The sequence below is a fragment of the Manis javanica genome, chromosome 16, assembly GCF_040802235.1.
Source record: "Manis javanica isolate MJ-LG chromosome 16, MJ_LKY, whole genome shotgun sequence".
Lineage (NCBI taxonomy): Eukaryota > Metazoa > Chordata > Mammalia > Pholidota > Manidae > Manis > Manis javanica.
In genome coordinates, this window is record NC_133171.1 from 48,071,726 (window position 1) to 48,092,145 (window position 20,420).

General features: G+C 44.3%; 1 protein-coding gene across 7 annotated transcripts in view; it reads right to left on the reverse strand.

Moving 5' to 3' along the window:
- Positions 1-7,640: 7,640 nt before the first annotated feature.
- LOC140846754 (anthrax toxin receptor-like) overlaps positions 7,641-20,420 on the reverse strand; it is a 50,993-nt gene continuing 38,213 nt past the window's right edge. For 5 of the 7 annotated variants that reach the window (XM_073224432.1, XM_073224426.1, XM_073224430.1 and 2 more), the window contains 3 exons: positions 19,259-19,477; positions 16,943-17,017; positions 7,641-13,924 (listed from right to left, as the gene is read on the reverse strand). In XM_073224432.1, coding sequence (XP_073080533.1) covers positions 13,793-13,924; positions 16,943-17,017; positions 19,259-19,477 — 426 coding nt within the window. In that variant the 3' untranslated portion in view covers positions 7,641-13,792. The remainder of the gene's footprint in view (positions 13,925-16,942; positions 17,018-19,258; positions 19,478-20,420) is intronic. The other 2 variants (XR_012126144.1, XM_073224431.1) reach the window with 2 other exon arrangements.

Genomic DNA, 20,420 nt, shown 5'->3' on the forward strand with positions numbered 1-20,420 from the left:
GGAGCTATAACAGGATACAGATTTCAAATACTTTCCAGTAAACATCAGTAAGGTAACCTCATCTCTAATACGTGTCTAATTGAGATTTAAATGTATTAGGCTGCCAATAATTTGATCTTCAATAACCAAACTCATCATATACTCTTCTCTCCTATCTCTACTCTAAAGAATAAAATAATGGGCCCTCATCATTCTTGGTAAGTGAGACTGTAATTACTACCTAAACTACTCTTGGATTCCAATGTTGTATTTCAGATGAACGATCTGAAACACTCTTCACCTGTACGGTAGACAGGATTTTGCACTGCTAGTTCAAAATCTACATCTTTGGATTTGAGAAGCATGTTAATTCCCTCTTCTTCAGTAACAAAGGTCATTCAGATACCCATAGCAAAGACAGTGAATATTGGTCCATACTGAAAGAAAACACATAAATATAGATTAGCAAGCATTTCTGATAAGTTACTGGGCCATGGGTTATGACAGAACACGAATACTGAAATTGCAGTCAAGATACAAATTATTATGGTTATATATCTTCATTACAAATGTTGACTGATACTGCCAAATCTAAATTATAGAAATCCTTATTTATTCTGTCCTAAACACTTCCTTAAGTATCATTCATTGGCCCACTGTGACCTGGCTTCATTTACCCTCCAAGGTCATTAACCCCCCATGTTACCATCTCCCCTGCTCTTCTCTGCTCCTCTACACACACGACACTCCAGCTTTAGCTTGTTTGGGTTCCTTGCTTTGGACCCTCAAACTCAACACTCCTATGTCTGGGCCTTCATAGAGCAGTTCCCTAGCCTACAGAGTCCTCTCCCCAACAGTCCTGCTTATTTCCAGCCCACCCTTCAATTTCCCCTTGAAATGCCATTTCCTCCACAAACCTCCTTTGACTTCTTCAGACTACTTTATGAGCTCCAGATAAGGGTTCCCAGAGAGTCCTGGGCCTCCCCTTTCACAGACCACCACCTTTTCTTGGTTTTGGTTGTTGAACTTCCTGCCTTCCTAGCTGGACCAGAACTATTCTGTTTGCTAACTTTAAGGCAAATCCCTAGTACAATGCCTGATACAACATGTGCTTAATATGTATTCATTAAGTGTTTGATCATATTTATGAGTAGTAGAGATATGATTTTACTGTGAAGAACCCATCTATCCACTTGTATACATTTTCTAGAAGAGGTAAATCTACAGAGAAACAGAGTAGATTAATGGTTGCCAGGGGCTGAGGGAATGACTGTCTAACGCGCAAGAGGATCTCTTTGGTGTGTAAAAATGTTCTAAAATTGGGTAGTGGTGATAGTTGCACAACTCTGTAGGTTTCAACATTTTTCCAAAGACATACAGACAGCCAAGAGGCTCTGAAGAGCAGCAGGTGCTCCCATAGGACGCTGGTGAAAGTATAAATTGATACAAGTTCTAGTGATCAAGTCTAGACTATCATATTTAAACACACATCTGAACTGATCATTTAATTGCAGTTTAATTCTGACCACAGGGGAATAAAAACAGCATAGATGCTGTAGTCAATCTAATACTTTTCTAGCTGGTCTTGCCCAGCTCCAATCTGCTTGCAATGCCATTATGCCACAACCAACCCTGCCTACAGCCTCTCAGGACACCATTCATAGGACTTTGTAACTGATTATATGTAGAGGGTGAAGGTGGGAAAGAAGGAAAAAGGGCTTTTATGTTTCTCGTGTGGGAGACGATGAGGATGGGTGAGAGCACTGATGAAGAATAAAATCAGGGCCAGGAAGGGTGACGCGCAGGGAGATCATCCAAGCACAAGGGAATACTGAGACCAATTCTCTTTATACATGGGAATCAGGAAGTGTAAATGACAAAAAAAAGTACTTAATATGTGACAAATGCTATGTTAAACTCTTTACACACATTTTTGAAGTCTTACAAGAACTTAGTAAAACAGGTGGTGTCATCATTTTTCACATGATAAAAATATGGCTCGAAGTATAAGAAACTTGCTCAAGTTCATAGAGTGGCAGAGCTGGGAAATCTGGCCAGATCTGGTCCATTCTAAACCCTGTTCCTGACTAATAATGAATTGTCTTCCTCAAGATCCTGCAGTAAGTTATAAAAATGTTAAAAAGAAAAGAGATAGTGTATGGTGATGGGGAGATGTTACCAGAGAAAGGCTGGCTAACCATCAAAGATCACCAGGGTGGCATTGCCTTGTTGATTAGCCACAGTACAGGACCCTGAGCTAAGAAGCCTGGCTCATGGGCACTTTCAAGCAAAGTGGCCTTGCAAATGCCAGCCTCTCCTCAGCTGAATTCACTGAAATTAATGATTGGACAACATTATCGGTTCATTCACATTGAGAAATACACTTGGCAAGTGATCCAGATGCTGAAGTCCTCTCGTCAGCATGCTTCCTCCTGAACTCAAGCTACAGGGGAACTAAATTATTATCAGAACGTTGCTTGCTGAACACAGAATAATAACAGGAAGAGCTTGTTTGTAAACTTAATATTTAAGAATATGAACCCAAGAGCCTTTATGTGTTTAGCTCGACAGTAGTAGGCATGGAGAAGGACTCTTTCCAGCAGTTATGGCAACAGGCAGACCAGAGAAGACAACATGGGTTCACATATACTTGAATGATTCCAGTGGTACAACTATGCCAGTGAGGAAAAAACAAGTCAGCATTCAGTGCCCACACATGCTCCTGCCCAGAGGCTCAGCATATCCCATCTCAGTATATGATATGCTACCCATGTCATACAGCTGTATGATCTCCCCCTTTAACTTCTATTCAAAACCCAGCTAAATTCAATCCCAATCCCTTCTGCTGGGTAGGGTTAGTATGGCCTTTACTTTGTTCAGTCACTGACTAACACGTATTCCACTTGCATATGGTTTGGTTGCCTACGTCATTAACATGAGGAAAACGTCTGGCTGCCAGATCAATTAGAAATGAGTCCATCGTCCCTTCTTAACTAAGACCTCTGCTCCCTCTTCTTACTGCAGTTATATCATTAGCTTCTTTATTTTTGTTTTCACAAGAATATGGCATGGTCATAGTTTCATATTCTTTATTTTGTCTGTGTCTTCACACATTTAATGGACCATGATGTGTTCTCCTGAATCCACTAGTAGATTCTCAGTCTGCCAATATAACATGCTCAATATTTCCAAACACATATGACATAAATACCGCTTCACAGACTCTCTAACCAAATGCATCTTACACTCTAATTGCTTAAGCTTATTTCTCTAGTCTGATAGAGTTACTGATCATTATTACCCATCTCCTGTAAGCCAAGCCAGACAGGAACTGGATCCAAGCCACCCTTTCTTTGATGGTTACTTCCAGTGTTCCCTCTGTGACTTCCCTCTGTGATTTGTTAGCATTTGTATCTTCCATTGCTGATTAACTCTCATCACTTTGGTATTCTTTTTGGTACTGTTACACCTTCATTCAAGTTACTCAGGTCCTTCCGAGCTAGAAGCTCTTTTCTCCATTTAATGTGAAATTTTATGATACATCAGGTATCATACATCTTACGACCTAACTCTCAAAGGACAATCTTTCATCATCACTTTCAAGTTCTTACATGCCGCCTTGTCATACTCCACATACAAACTACACATAGGGACCCAGAATTCAGGCATGCTGAGTCCCAACCTTTTAGTTAGTAATGGTTCAGTACAAATGGGAGCCAGAAGCCTGTGGTCTAGCTTCACAACATGCTAGTAGGCATTTGGTTGTAAGCTTCAGTGTCCTCATCTATAAAATATGGGTATCAGTACCTTTCCTTTCTATTATAAATTATTCAGAGAAATCTGTGAGACATAAAACATAAAATGTTTTGTATGTTACAAAGTGCTCTGCAGGGATCAAATACCAAAATACTTGTTTCAGCCTAAGTGGATTCAAAATGATGCTCATTCAAAGATGTGTATGCATATATGTAGAATATTTATATAATTGCTTTGAAATATGTACTACCTTCTTTGGTTAATCTTTCAGACCCCTTGGTCACTGGTGTTCTGGCTTACTTATGAAAAAATCAGAGAGATGAGTGGAGTCAGTCTATTTTAAGCCCTTACAGATGCAGCCCTTAAAGATACAGTGTTCAGTATCATTGAAAAATGGTCATCTGCAACACACACCCCCTATCATTCCTACCTCGTTAGGAAGACCTTACTTCACAGAGACTGTGATTTATAGGGAGCAGCACTTTATTTGTCTCTGGAAACCCAAGTTCTTTTTGACTCCTCTTTTTGTTCAAAAGCAATCTGATTGGATCACAGAAGGCCACCAAGTGAGACCCAACACTGCACTTTCTAAAGAAGAATTGATCCTGATCACTTACTTCAGGCAAGAAGATTCGACCTTCTAGATGCTATTCTATTCTGAGGAGCCTGCTTAGAGGAGACTTGCCAGGAGGGAGACAGCATCTCAGATCTGAAGTAGACAATAGGGATGTGGAAGAATATATACATTCATAGTGATTAAGAAATGTATTTAGCCTGTAATGTCTATTTTCAATTGAAATTTGATAATTCATTTTTTCTGTTGTGGAAGTGTAAATACTGTAAATTATAGGGAAGTAAATGAAAATCCACGAATAAACAGTTTGAATTTCCCTTGTGTTGAAGGAAGTTGATATACCTTTTCTTGCCAAGAGAATGAAAAAAATCAAGTTGAGATGATATTTGGATTTTAAGGAAGGAAGCTTCTTTCTGTCAGTTTCCCATTGTTAGATTTATGTGAATTGGTTAGCATTTCACTGCACATGCTGAGGACCTCCAGACAGCCACAGACTGAATCTTGACAAAAACAGAGAAGTGTTTGCTTTGTTACATATCGCATTGCAACTTGAATTTGTTGTTGGCTCTCAAGAATCTCAATATGTTTTTAAAAATTCTAACTTATTTGATTAAAGCTCAGATGGATAGGTCCTTTTTATTAAGTGACTTCTGTTACCAGCCTTTCGGTGGCATTTTAAAAACAAGGCTGAGATGAAGTTGGCCCATTCTGACATGCATCCTTTCTTATCTCTTTTCTAGCACTAAAGGCTCTAAAGAGAGAGAGAGAACTCAGAAATCACACTAAAGTTGTCTCTAGCCTGAATCTTGATCAGTTTGACAAAACTTCCTCCCTTTAAAAAGTGATAAATATAAACTGCCTGTGGTATAGTTATGTCTCCAGTCACTGAATCCAATCCCTTTTCTTATTTTAGAAAGGTGAGAGATTTCAGATTCACCTGTGTACTACCTGCCCCAAACTCTGGACCGGAGGCATTTCTGGATGGATGCCACAGTTATGGATAGAGGCTGTAACTGTCAAAATAGGAAAACTCAAAAACCTCAGACCCAAGAAAGACCTTAGAGCTGACCAAACAGAATTTGTCATCATGGACATGAATGATGTTGAACAGAAAAACATTTACAAGTGCTCTGTGATTGCACTGATGTTTAATCACTTCCATTTAGGAGGGGAAATATACTTCAATATATATTTTAATATGATGTACTAATACGCAGTGGCTCATTGTTTTCCTATAGAATTTGTAAAATGTGGGGTTTAATCTCTTAAAAATCTTTAGGCAACCTAAGACAGGCACAGTCGCAGGGGGGCCATCAGGTGAGAAATTGGGGATCAACAGAGGTGAGGCTCAGAACCTCACCCCCCCCCCCCGTTTTGAGAGAAATCTTCTGCATCCGTGGATGTTTTGTTGCCCTTGTCTAGCCTGGATTAATACTTAGTCTATAGGCACAGACCTGATCATCTACATTTGCCCTCTTACAGCACTAAATCATGTTTTCTACCTTTATCTTGCATCTACCTACCACTTTAGCATTTCATTAAAAAAAAGGGGGGAGAAATGTGGGATTCACATATAAATCAAGTATAAGAATCAAATGAATAATCATATCTGACTTGATTGTTTATAGTTCATGATGCGTGATCAAAACTGAAAGTTTCTGTGATGACTGCCCTTGCACTGTTCACCATGTAAGAACTTACTCACTATGTAAGAACTTGTTCACCATCTAAGAACTTGTTCGTTATGCTTCAGAAGATTGGAGACTGTTGAGAATTAGGCTTGGGGTTGATTAATGATTGTGCATTGAGTCCCCCTATACAGAATTTTATTGTTGTTAACAACCATTTGATCAATAAATATGAGAGATGCCCTCTCAAAAGACTAAATAAATAAATAAACAAAATATTTTCTTAAAAAAATCTTTAGGTGGTCTGTTTTTCCATTGTGTTTGTGTGTCTGTATGAATTGAGTTGTTAAATATGTTTAAACTATGTACTTAAGAGTCCCAAGTGTTCTGCATTGGAACCACTGTAAGGAACTTCTGCTTTTTATGTTTTATAATTTTTTAATTATAAGACTCTTTTTATTTTTTTTTATATGTTTTATAATTTTTTAATTATAAGTAAAGACTCTATCAGAATACTTAACATTCAAGCTGGACCATGAAAAAAAATATTAAGTTTTATTCTTTGAGGGGCTTGGAGTGAAAACATTGCTTAAGTATTAAAACTGTTCTTGGTATCTGGACTCAATATGAATAATTGGAAGTTTTTAACCTGAAATGAATGACCCCTTTGGATCACCTAGTTTAACCCTCTCATTTTACATATTAGGAAACTGATAAGCTTCTTAGTAGCAGAGCCAGGATACAAAAATACAGGTTTCCTACTTACTATTACAGTTGACAGTTACTGTACACCAATCAGGTACTGAGTAAATGCTTTATGTCATTTTCACAACAACCCAGTCCAGTGATCTTGAATCTTCCAAAAACAGATTTTTCCTTTATGGCATTTTTGTCTTATACATTTTAAATTAATTTGAGCACAAATTTTAGAATGGGCTCACCATGCATTGGCTGAACATTAAGACCCTGCATAGTCTGATCAAAGCCTGTTACCCAACACATATATCCCATCACATTCATACTATCCCAGTGAAATCATATTCATTCATGTATCTTGGAACTTTCATTTATTTTTAACAACTTAAATCACCTTGTTCCTCTCCAAAACAGTCCACAGTAAATAGGAATTAAAATTTCATAAGTTTGTGTCCATACTAAGCGACTTAACTGTTTGAAGCTCATTTTCTTACTATACTACTGTTATATGTGGTATTTATCTTCAGCTCAGCATTGATAATACTTAGCATCGACTTCTCTTTTGCTTAACTTCCACATTTTTTCTTTTCCCAAATGACTTTTTTCTTATTGAAATTTCTTTTTAGTTCTATACAGTTCTTTGCTGTTTATATGCAGAAGTGAATTAGCAGGTATATCTAAATAGAGATAACACTTTTTAAATATGTTTTTAGTGCAAAATAGTGTATCTTTATCAAGTACTCCAAATCCTATTTGATTATAAGCCACTAATGGGAGGACTGTATCTTGTTTTTATTATAAATCTCTACTTTCAGTAGCATTTCTTTGCTGTTAGGTACTCAACAAAAGTTGATTATAGTTACATGTAATGTGAATAAATTAATTTTGTCTTCATTATTTTAATCTGTGATCATCATAAAACTAGTCTGAAATTTCACTTTGCTAAGAAAAAAGGCAACAAATTCAGGGAGATTTTAAATATAAAAAAGAATTTGCTGTCTGTCATCTTCAAATTTTTAAGCACAACCATTTATTTAAATTGAAATACATGTTCTTCCCTTAATTATACATGTAATTCTCTTAACAGTTAGTGAAAACAGATTTCCTCAGGACCTCCACTGGAAAATGTTTTATTTTAATGCTTGATGGTTCGAAAAATTAGGGGAGTCTTCAATTCTCTTCTCCTTAATGAAACCATGACTCTTTAAGAATGATTACCAAATATATACCATTTTTAATGCCAGGTAATGTGGATGAAAGACTGAACCTGGATTCTAAAGACCTTTATCCAGTTTGGGTTCTACTTCTGGAAGAGTGGTATTATAAGCAAGTCCTTCTGCTTCTCCTGGTTTCCATTATTCCATTTCCTTTAAAAGATGAGGTGATTAAACTCTTGAATCTTAACTTGCATTTACTTGAAGGAGGCCATTATACTTTATGTCCTGTGAAAACATTAGGATTTTTTAAAATTTTTATTGGGATTTGTGTTTTCCTGTATTTAATTAGTATCTCACATTTCAAGATCAGGAAAGGCTTATTCAGGCCTTAAAGTATAATACAAACTTTATATGGCTGGAGGTCTTACACAGAAACCTTCCTTCCGAGTAGCAGATTCATCTGCCTTCAGACAACTCTGAGCATGTTACTCCTATTCTAACCTTCAAATGACCCTTTATACACACGAATACTGTATCTAAGACCCGTCAATCTGACTCCAACCTGTTTTTCTAACCTCTGCATTTCACCGCATACCTGCATTCCACCTCCTTGCAAATGTATGGCTCCACTTATTTTTCTGGAGATGCTCTTCACTTGGCTGCTTCTCATGCAGTGTTCCTGCTGTGCTTCTGCCCAACTTTCCTCCCACTGCCACCACTCATTCTTCATTTTCATTGTTTAAATCCTACTTTAATATGTAGAATGATCTCTGAAGACTTCAACATTTCTACACCTCCACGTCTCATTCCTTGTCCCACTGTGGCTGTATTTCTGTATGTGGTATGCCTGCTGCTCCTATACAGAATGAGCTGCTTGCAAGGAAGGACCATGTAACACATCTTGGTTCCTCTTATAAACTTCAAATAGAGGCCAATTAGGTATTCGTTGAATTCAGAGACGTTTTGGGGGATGGAGAGAGAAAAACATTTGTGCACACATGATTAAGTCGTTATGTTGTTTCTCTGTTACTTTCAGAATAATTATGTTGGGTCAGTAACACGATTTCATGAGATTCTTTATCATGTTAAGTGCTTACCTGCATTTTCAAAAGACTGTGTTTCAACATATGCAATTATAATTTTTTGAGAAGTACTCATCAGTTTAACAGCTATTCCACAAAAGTCTAGAATTTGGTAGTTCTAAATAATACAAAATATTTGATTAGTTGATTAATAATGATTAATAAGTAAGTGATGAGTTTGTATTCTCCATTTTAGAGTGTGTATGGAAATTGTATCACTATTTTGGCCTTCATCAACACCCTACAAATGCACATTTTACCCACTCAAGTATTTTATTATTTCTGAATTTTGAAGAATACATGATTATTTTTCTCTCCCCATACATTACCCTCAACAGGCTGCTGTGATTGTCAACAGTAGCAGGAGCCACTTTGAAGGTTTGATAAAAGCAGATGAAGATGCTTAAAGATGTCTGTTTGCTGAAAATATCTGGTAACAGGAATATATGTGAGTAAATATAGTGTGTTATTTTGCTTTTTAAAATAAATGTTTTAAAACATCTAATTGGTTGTTAAGGGTTTTGTTTTCTGTTGCATTTTTTTAAATGATGGCAAATGTAGAGATGATCTTTAAATCTTAATCTTTTCACAACTGAAATAGAAACAGGCTTAATTTAGGATGTCATATTTGAAAAATTTATATTAGCAAAAAATGCTCATACCTTGTTTCTGTAAATGTACTTATTTATAATAAATCCAGTTCGCTATTAATCCCATTTTCCCTATTAATCCAGTTTTGCTCTGACTAAAAGAAATAGATAACTAATAATTAGAGTGGTGAACATGTTCACTGGCTGAGGATAGAACAGGAAAATAAAATGGAGTTTTTTAAACACTGACAAATTATTCTCTCTTTTTTTTTTAACACCATGTTCTATTTGATTTCCATGATACTATTTATTCCTTCCTGTCACTTATATTTTTTTAGTCTCTATTCACTGTTTCTTTGCTAACAAAAAATAGAATACTGATTACCAGTCCTTTAAATTTTGGTTCTTCAAAGTTCTGTTCTTGACCCTCTTCTCAATTTTTGCTTTTTCTAGGAAGAACCACACATTCTGTGATTTCAGCTACTACATTTAGGTTGGTAATTCCCAAGCATGGAATAGGCTCTCAATAAATAAATGGTGGATCTTACCACTATCTGTTTCTGCTCCTACTCATTTCTCAAACATTAGTCATGTTTTTTCAATTGCTTACTGTATATTTCCACCAAGATGACCCACAGTCTTTGTGAGCTCAAATTCCCCAACATTAAATCAGTATATTTTGTCTGAATCCTTCCTATTTTGCTTGTAAAATCTGCTCTTCCTCCAGGATTCTGTGTTGCACTGCACACCCACTATTGCAGCCAAGAAATCACAGGTCATCCTTGACTTCCCATTTCTTTCCTTATTATCAAAATGCTTAAATCCTTTTATAAAAAAGAAACTACAGACTAATGTATCTTATGAACATAGATGCAAAAATCCATGAGCACCACTTCATACTCATCAGGATGACTGTTATTAAAAAAAGGATTAATAATAAGTGTTTGTGAGGATGTGGAGAAATTAGAACCCTTGTGATTGCTGGTGAGAATATAAAATGGCTAAACTACTAAATGAAACAGTATGGAGGTTCCTCAAAAAAATAAGCATAGAATTATCATATGATCCAGCAATTCCCCTTCTAGGTATATACCCAAAGAATTGAAGCAAGGACTTGAGTAGATATTTGTACACCAATGTCCGTAGGGTTTTTACATAGCCAAAAGTGGAAACAATCCCATTACCCATTGACAGATGAATGTATGAATGGATAAATAAAATGTGGTATGTACACACCAGGTAATATTATTCAGCCTTAAAAAGGAAGGAAATTCTGAGACATGCTACAACATGGATGAATTTTGAAAACATCATGCGAAGTAAAATAAGGCAGACACAAGTGGGCACATATTTTATGATTCTACTTACATGAAATACCTAGAATAATCAAGTTCATAAAAAGAGGAAGCAGAATACTGGTTACCAGGGACTAGAGTGGAAGAGAATGAGAAATTAGTTTTTAATGGGTGCACTTTCAGTTTGGGATGATGAAGAAGTTCTAGAGATGGACAATGGTGATGGCTGCACAACAATGTGAATGTACTTGATGCCACTGAGCTATGCACTTAGAAATTGTTAAAATGGTAAGTCATGAATATTTTACTACCACAAAAAAATATGAAAAAAATGTCCATGGGTACAGATGTGAAAAAATTTAACAAATTGAATTAAGCATTATAAAAAGAATATACCTAAGTGGGTTTTTTTCTTCCAGAAATAAAAGATGGATTCAACATTCAAATATCAGTCACTATAATTCACCTTATTAATGAACAAAAAATCATCTCAATGGAATATGGAAGAGCATATGATAAAATACAATATCTATTCATGACAAAGGTCTCAACAAACTAGGAAATGAAGGGAATTTGCTCAACCTGGTAAAGATCTAAGTAAAACCCATGGCTAACATCAAACTGGTGAAAAACTGATGAATTTCTCCCTAAATCAGGAGCAAGACAAGGCTATCCATTCTCACCATTTCTATTCAAAGCTGTACTGGAGTTCTTCCCCATTATAGAGAGGCAAGAAGAGAAATAAAAGGCATATATATTAGTAAGGAAGGCATAAGACATGATACCATGTAGAAAATCTAAAGGAATCCATAGATGCAGATTTTTTACATGCACGTGTGTGTGTGTGTGTGTGTGTGTGTGTGTGTGTGTGTGTGTGTGTGTAGTTCTATGCAATTTTATCACCTTTGTGAGCATCTGTAATCACCACCACATTCAAGATCCAGAACAGTCTGATCACGAGGCTGGGTTCCCTGGAAGTAGCTTGAATGGACTCACCAACTTACTGAATTCTCATCAAAATTCTGAAAAAGAGCAGACGCCATTTGCTGCTGGCATCTCCATGAGTTGATGAAGCAGATGAATTGGCCCAGCTATGCTGGCTAGAAGGAAAGCCTGACTCTGATGTGGCCCAATGGTTAAAAAAATGTTTGTTGCATCTAGTGGAAAAGACAATGTGGGCTGTAGCCCTTCAGCAGGGCCTGGACTGATGAGCCCAGCTGGAGTGCACTGTCTGCTCTAAAAGGGACTTAACACCAAGGGAAACAAAAGCAAAAATGAACACATGGAACTACAGCAAGCTAAAAAGATTCTGTACAGCAAAGGACACCATCACCAGAACAGAAAGGCATCCTACAGTATGGGAGAATATATTTGTAAATGACAGAAGGGGTTAACATCCAAAATATATAAAGAACTCACATGCCTCATCAAACAAAAGCAAATAACCCAATTAAAAAATGAGGAAAGGATCTGAACAGACACTTCTCCAAAGAAGAAATCCAGATGGCCAGCAGGCACATGAAAAGATGCTCCACATTGCTCACTATGAGAGAAATGCAAATTAAAACCACAATGAGGTATCACCTCACACCAGTTAGGATGGCCACCACAGAAAAGACTAAGAAGAAGAAATGCTGGTGAGGATGCGGAGAAAGGGGACCTCCTACACTGCTTGTGGGGATGTAAGCTAGTTCAATGACTGTGGAAAGCAATATGGAGGTTCCTCAATAAACTAAAAATATAAATATCCCACTTCTAGAAATTTTCCCAAAGAAAACAAGTTCTCAGATTCAAAAAGAGATACGCACGCCTACGTTTATCACAGCACTATTTACAATAGCCAAGATGTGGAAGCATCGTGTCCACCAGTAGATGAATGGATAAAGAAGAGGTGGTACATATACACAATGGAATATTATTCAGCCATGAGAAAGAAGCAAATCCTACCATTTGCACCAACATGGATGGAGTTGGAGGATATTATGCTCAGTGAAATAAGCCAGGCGGAGGACAAGTACCAAATGATTTCCCTCATCTGTGGGGCATAACAACGAAACAAAACTGAAGGAACAAAATAGCAGCAGACTCACAGCTCCAAGAAGGGACTAGTGGTTACCAAAGGGGAGGGGTGGGGGCGGGTGGATGGGGAGGGAGGGAGATGATTGAGGGCTATCATGATTGGCACACGTAGTGTGGGGGGGATCATGGGGTAGACAGTGAAGCACAGACAAGGCAAATAGTGACTCTGTGGCATCTTACTACACTGACAGCCAGTGACGGCAATGGAGTATAGGGGGGACTCGATAATAGGGGTGAATGTAGTAACCACACTGTTTTTCATGTGAAACCTTCATAAGAGTGTATGTATCAATCATACCTTCATAAAAATATAAAATAAAATAAATAAAAGGGACTTACACCAAGTCCCACTGCAACATGGGATGATACCTCAAGTGGCAGGTAACAAATCCTACCATTTGCAACAACATGGAGGAGCTAGAGGGTGTTATGCTCAGTGAAATAAGCAAGCTAGAGAAAGTAGAAGTATGAAATGATTTCATGCATCTGTGGAGTATAAGAACAAAGCAAGAACTGAAGGAACAAAACAGCAGCAGAATCACAGAACCCAAGAATGGACTAACAGTTGCCAAAGGGAAAGGGACTGGGGAGGATGGGTGGGAAGAGAGGGAGAAGGGGGAAAAGGAGCATTACGATCAGCACACATAATGTAGGGGGTGGGCATGGGGAAGGCAGTACATCACAGAGAAGACAAGCAGTGACTCCATAGCATATTACTATGCTGATGGACAGTGACAGTAATGGGGTATGTGGTGCGGACTTGATAATGGGGGGGAATCTAGTAACCACAATGTTGCTCATTTAAGTGTATATGAATCATACCAAAATTTAAAACAATAACACACAAACGAAAAACAATATTGGAGTTTTGGTGCTGTACAGATCGTGTTATGGGGTGAGAGTTGCAGAGTGGCTTTCCAGAGCGTCCAAGCTGCAGCAGGTATGAGTGGCATCATTCATCTGGGCAGGTTGGGCACCCTGGCACCATGAGCAGGTGCTGAGGATGAAGCAATGGCAGCTGGGTTGATGCTGTGTGCGGCAGGATGATCCACGACGGGCGTCAGTAGGGGGACAGCAGAATCACCTGTCTGTGGGGAAGAGGAGAGAGGGAGAAAGTCACTGAGAAGGTCTCCCTCAGCCCAGCCTGGGGTATCAGCACCTGTCTAGGGCCCTTCTCACCTGCGCTGTCGTTTCGCCTTTCTTACAACATGACATAATCACCGTAAGGCACTTCTTTCCCAGTGACCCCGGAATCTACTCCGCAACTTCCAGCGGGGGCTGAAGGCTGTAGTTTCCCTCACTCATGGGGTTGGCCAAGTTCCTTGTCTTCTCAAGCCCACCCTTGTCCTGCTGGCCTGAATCCCACTGATTCCCCTGTCAGGTCTACCTAGGGGCACCATGGAGCGTGCTAACATCAGGCTTCCGAGAACCTGTCTTTCCTGCATCAAGCCTCAGAGCACACTCTGCCCATATCCTGTCCTAGGCTCCTCCGTCTCTGGCAGAAAGTCCACTCTCACCTTCCTGTGTATCTACTTCCTGGCCAGGCCCTTGGCCTCCCTTCTCAGACCTACTCGAATGTCTCCTCTCCCCTAGGCACCTGGCTCTGATCCACCCTATTGCAGGCCTCACAAAATCACCTTCCCCGAGAAGCAGCTCCTGCCAGCTGCCACCTTCAGCTGTGCTTCCCCTCTGCCTGGGAATCCAGCTCCAGGGCCCAGCTGCCTTGCTAGACTCCTCACCGCCAAGCCCCTCACTGGTCACCAGCCTGGCCTGCATGCATGCAAAGCCTGTGACCCTGCCCTGTGTGTCCCTAAGTTCCCACTCTGCCCCTGGTGCTTTTCCGCTTGAGAGCTGTCCACTCCCCTGGCCTAGCCCCTGACTTTTCTGCGAGAGCAGAACAAACAAGGCTGCATATGTTAGTGCATGAAAGGCCACAAGGGGCCCGGTGACACCCCGACCTCTCAAGCCCACTGCACATTTGCAGACTCTACTCACCCCCCCCACTACCTTGTCCGTCATGCCACATTCCTAAGGCCAAACTGGGGCACTCTGGCCCTACAGCCCCAGAACACTGGACCTGGATCTCCCTTCTCAGCACTGACGTCAGCCTTCTTGTGCCCACGGGGAGGTCCCAAAGAGATTAACTGTTTCTCTTGGGCATATTCTTAACTGTCTATTTTTTCAAGTCAACTTCAGAATCATTCTGATCAAATTCCCTAAATGTGTGTAAGCAACAACTTATACAATGACACCCATTTTGTCTAAAAAGGACCTCGAGAGGGGGTGGCATGGGTCACCCTTGCTGGGAGCCCTTCTGTTGCCTGGGGCGCCCATTCAGTGAGAGGGTAAGATTCCATCCTGAACCTGACTCTCATGATGGATCCACGAGGGTCGTTTCCCATGAACTGTGGGCCGCCGTGGGCTCAGGCAATGGGGAAGAGAATCGCGCACGCGCGCGCGCGCGTGTGTGTGTGTGTGTGTGTGTGTGTCTAGGAGGGTGTGTGTGTGTGTGTGTGTGTCTAGGAGGGTGTGTGTGTGTGTGTGTCTAGGAGGGATGCTCTATAAGGGAGCATTAGGAGAGAAACTCCTCTGGGATTTGAAGGCAGTGGGGCAGAGACACAGCCTGTTTGCCAGAGCAGAAGTGAACAAGGCTGCCGCTGTTAGTAGGTACAAGGCCACAAGGCCACTCCTTGGTAACATGCCCCCAGGCACACTGGGCTGGCTGGCTGGCACTGAGATCAGGCTGGGATGGGGCCCTTCCTGCTCTGCAGAAACTGCAGGGCCCAGTGACACCGAAGCCTCTCAGCCCATCATTACCTTGAGGCCTAGACTCTAACACTGAAGGCTTAAAGAGCAGGAGCCAAAACCCCAGCACCTGTGAGAGGGTCCGGATGTCCAGCTGGAACACTACAGTCCTGGGGTCTCTAGTGCTGTGGCAGGGGAGATGGGGGGAGCCCATGCACAGGGCACAGCTCTCCTCAGCACGAGCTCAGTTCATTTAAGAAATCCTGTGTGCTGCCACGTACTGTTGGGGTGACCTCGCCCACTTTCCTGACCTCTGGGAAAGAAGTGATCACCTGGGGCTCACAGCACTGCTGGGACGACTTCAGAGGTGGTCCTGAGGGGCCTGGCCAATCCCTGGGCAGCTGTACATGCCCAGAACCCATCACTCTGCTACCCTCCTCGCCTGAGCTGGGCCCTTGGAAAGGTGACCATTTCAGACAGTTGCTCAGGGTCCCCACCCTCACCTTGCTGGGCACGAAGGCCATCCTAGCAGCTTGCTCTTCTCCACCCTCTGGTCGCTTGCCTCCCCTTGCTTGAACTCTCTATCTGGCCCTGTTGTACCTGCCCCTGTCCCTGCATGGTGTCTCCGGGTTGTGACTCCACTGGTCAGAACCTAGAGCCCACCTTCCACAGGAGACCTGAACCTCTGATGCCAGGCAGTGGCCCTGCTGGTCTCATCAGCCATGTGCAGAGGCTTCTGGGGCTTCCCAGAACTTCTTCCTGGGGGATGGGGGTCCTTCAGGCCCCTCCTCCAGGTGCCTGTCACCCTTTCCCAGTGGGTCACAGGGACCCTGCAGTTCTCTCCCTCACTCTGCGGAGGGGACCTCTGCAAGAGCAGCAGCTGACACTCACATTTCCGGGGAGTGTTAATGGCAGAAAGAACTTGGCACAGACCTTCCCCGGCTGTCCCTGCCCTGTGCGGGCTCGTGCCGTTCAGTTTGTTCTCCCCGATCCAACTGAGGGCCACTGAAGCCCAAGCTTTGCTGGGGCGGACGACAAGCTCTGCCAGAACCGCGGACTGGCACCTGTCGGGCAGCCACCCGCACCCAGAAGCCTGCGCCCGTGCCAAGGGGGAGCCCCGGGGGCTGGGACCAGCCTGGTTGGGGGGGAATATGAGCCCTCGTGCCTTTTCTCTCTCCCAGGCCTCTAGGCCGGGACGGTGTCTTGTACTGTGGCGCCAGGTGATCGAAGCCCAGCACCCATAACCTCACCACCACAGAAGCCCGGCCTTCTGGGCCCGTGTCTGTGGGGCAGGAGCCGGCTGCCCCTGTCCTCCCTCAGCCCAGCCTGGGGTATCAGCACCTGTCTAGGGCCCTTCTCACCTGCGCTGTCGTTTCGCCTTTCTTACAACACGACATAATCACCGTAAGGCACTTCTTTCCCAGTGACCCCGGAATCTAGAAAGGGAAAACAGTGTCTGCTTCCTTGCAGGCAGCTCCTGGGGCAGGGACGCTGTAGCTGCTGCCCTGCACCTGTCACTTCCTGGCCACTCCGCAATGTTTGCTGGCAGAACTCAAGGACCAAGGAGTCGCACCCTGTCCCTTAGGAGAGAGCCGTCCTAGGGAAAAGCCAGCAAGCTCTTAGTTTGCAAATAAGGCTGTTCCCCAAAAGGGCAAGAAATTCTGTCACATCCCCTTCACTCCCTGAGGCAGCTCCCTTAGACAGACCTGGTCCTGGGAGTCTGTGACTTAGAGGGTGGCCAGGGTTTGCAAGGACAGGGCTGTGCTCACGTGACCCTGGTAGATTGGTCTCCCCAGGCCACCTGCGTCCATACAGGGTTCTGACCCGGACAGGGAGGCCCACCTTCCACTAACCCCAGGCCCTCATTTCCTGCCCCGGGACACCCACCTGAGGTGAGCCATGCCTGCTCACCTGATACTTGGGCTCTGTGCACACCTGGGCTGTGCCTCCCTCACAGCCTAATGCACATAAGATGCCCTCCACTCTCCCTAGCCCTGCTGCCCTGAAAGGCCAACCCTACCAGAGCCCCTCTCTCAGTCAGGATTCAGGGATGAAGGCCTGTGAAATGCAGCGCCACATACATGAGAGCCCAGAGGAGGGGACCAGGTCGTGAAACCCAAGCCTCTTAACCATAACTCAGCGAGTCCTATGGAAGAGCCTCCTACACACAGGCCCTTGGGGATTGAACAAATGCCTCTTTGTTTCAGTGGGAATCATAGCAGTTGTTGAAACAGGCCCGAGTTGCTAATTCAGTGACAGAGGCCTTTGGTCAGGCTCTGATGGGAGCACGAGAAGGGTGTCCTCTGTGTGTCACTGTGAGTCCCACATCTTACAGGGGGCCCCTCTCTCTCTGCTCAGGGCATGAGAGCTGCAGGGTGCGGGGGGATCTCCCTAGGCTGAGGGGGACCTCATTGTGAAGGCCAGTGTGCCCTCAGGCTCTGGCAACACCACAACCAAACATGACCTACCGTGTCTGGTTTTGGTGGCGGCTTCTGGGAAATAGAAAGATGGAGTGCTAAACACAGGGTGAGAAGGGCTCTGGCTCAGCCATGCACCCAGGAGGGGACCTGCTCTGCAGCACAGGGACAGAACAGGGCTTTGGGTGTCCATCTGGGTGCTCGCTGCGTGCGGGTCTGTGGCCAGCTGGCTCCACCTGCCTGAGCTGAGCCCACACTTCCCTGTGCGTCCCGGGGGGGACATTCAGCCTGGGATGCCTGGTGCTGGTACAGGCGTCTAACCAGGTGGTTTTCATCAGCAGCCTTTAGGTCGTATGAAGACAAGAGCTCCTCCCCTTCCCCTCCTGCTCCTCCCTCCCCTTCCTTCGCACACCCTGAACCGCCCCTGTGCCCAGAACTCAGGGAAATCCACCCAGCACCCTGGCTTCCTGTCCTCATGCTCCCACTTTGCAGATCTCAGACCTGCAGGTGTCTTGCTGGTGCTGCCCTCTCACACCTCTGGGGGTCCCTCCCCCAGAGCCCCCACACCTGTCCTGGGGAGCCAAGCTAGCCAGGCCTCTGCGCCCGTCCTCCCCGGGGCCCGCCTCTGCCCTTTGCTGTTGCTCTCATTAGGCAGGACACTGGCCACATGCCATGAAGGTGACATTTTTTCCCCCAGTACCCCAGGGACCGAGGCCAGTCGAGACAGCAGACCTGGAGCTGCCATGGCAGGACTGGGGCCACTTCATTTCTGCCCCCTGCCCAGCACGGGGCCCAGCACAACATGGTCCTGAGTAGTGACTGGGAGGGAAGGACAGGGCTCCAGAGATGGGCAGAGGCCATGTCTGTTTGTAAAGGCACAGCTGCCCCCGAGGAGAGCAATCCTGGGGCACCTGGCCCTCCCTGTGGGGTCATCATTGCAGGAGGAATCTGTGTTTTCTCCAATCCACAGTAGAGGTCTCTCCCTGGCCTTTGTCCCTTTGAGTCCTTCAGAAGCCTGAGTCAGGGCCTGGGGTCACTTCTCCTCAGGGGGAGGGAAGCCTGAGGCACAAAGCTCCTTAGAGGCCAGGCTGTGTGCCCAGGAATGGGAGGGCAGCTCTGAGCCTCCATATGCTCAGCTGATGACCTCGGAACTGATGGGACCTTCCCACAGGCGGAATTCTGGGGCAGCCAGGAATCCCGATACTTTGGGGGGCTGGGGAGGGCCTGGGCCACAGGGCTGTGTAGTCAGGGGTCACTCACACATGCAGTGCACCGTCGCCTGATACAACACCAGAGCAGCACAAGAAAGGGCAGCACCATGAGAGGCACAGCCCAGTAGAGAGTTTTGATACTGAGGACTGGACTGGAAGACTTTTCATCCGGGTAAATATGTCGTATGACACCCGGCACAGCATGTGGAAGGGTATGTCGTTGGGCAGCTGGTGATACGGCATCCAGTAGGGCAGGTGGGGTCCTCTCCTGAAGAAAGCACACACGTTAAGTCCTCGGTGCACCTGAGGTGCCTATCACTTGGCATCCCACCCCACACCTCCAAATCCACCTTTACACTCAGACTGTCCCACTCTGAGAGGGCCCAGCAGGCCAAGGAGCCCAGGGCTGGATCCTCAGGGCCCCTGAAGAGCCCTGGGCCACAGACCCTGCACAGAGGCTCCGCCTCAGAGCCTTGTCAGGGAGTCCGGCATCCTCTGTGCTGGGAGACAGGCAGCCCCCACTGCACGCCTGGGCTGACAGCACAGGGGCCTGGGGAGGAGCACACCAGTGAAGGCACACAGAGGGTGCAGGGGGCGCTGCTGAGGCCGGGATGAAGGGGTCTGCAGGATGAGGGCAGCACCCTGGGTCTATCTTCCCATAGCCTTGCCCTCACTGCCCCCTTCCACAGAGCCACTCAGACCCTCTGAAACTGCACTTCCACATCTGTAGGAGCGAGTGAGTGGACACCTGTGAGGTTTAGAGTTCATAGCCTGTCCTAGAACAGGGCAGACCCATAACGAATGGGGGCTCCTGTCCTGTTGTTACTCATGGCCAAGGAGAAGCTCACTGCATCTGTGCACTCAGGTGCTGCAAGTGCTGAACCGTTACACCAAGTGAGATGCTTCAGAGAAGTGTGACAGGGACAGGGCGAGACTGACTCAGTGCCCAGGAGGCAGGGCAGAGGAAAGGAGAGGCCAGGCCAAGGCTGGGGGAGAAGCCACTGTGCTGGGAATAGACACCAGCTGGCTCCTGAGTTCTTTTCCCAGTGTGCCTGTTGAAGGGCGGTTGTCACTGGGTGGCACTCCTGATGGGCAAATGGGTCAGTTCTGTCTGCTGATCTGTGAGCAGACACCCAGGGATAAGTATAAACAGACATGCACAGGAGTGTCAGGGCTGTTGGAAGCCAGGCTTGGGGGCAGGGGCTGTACCC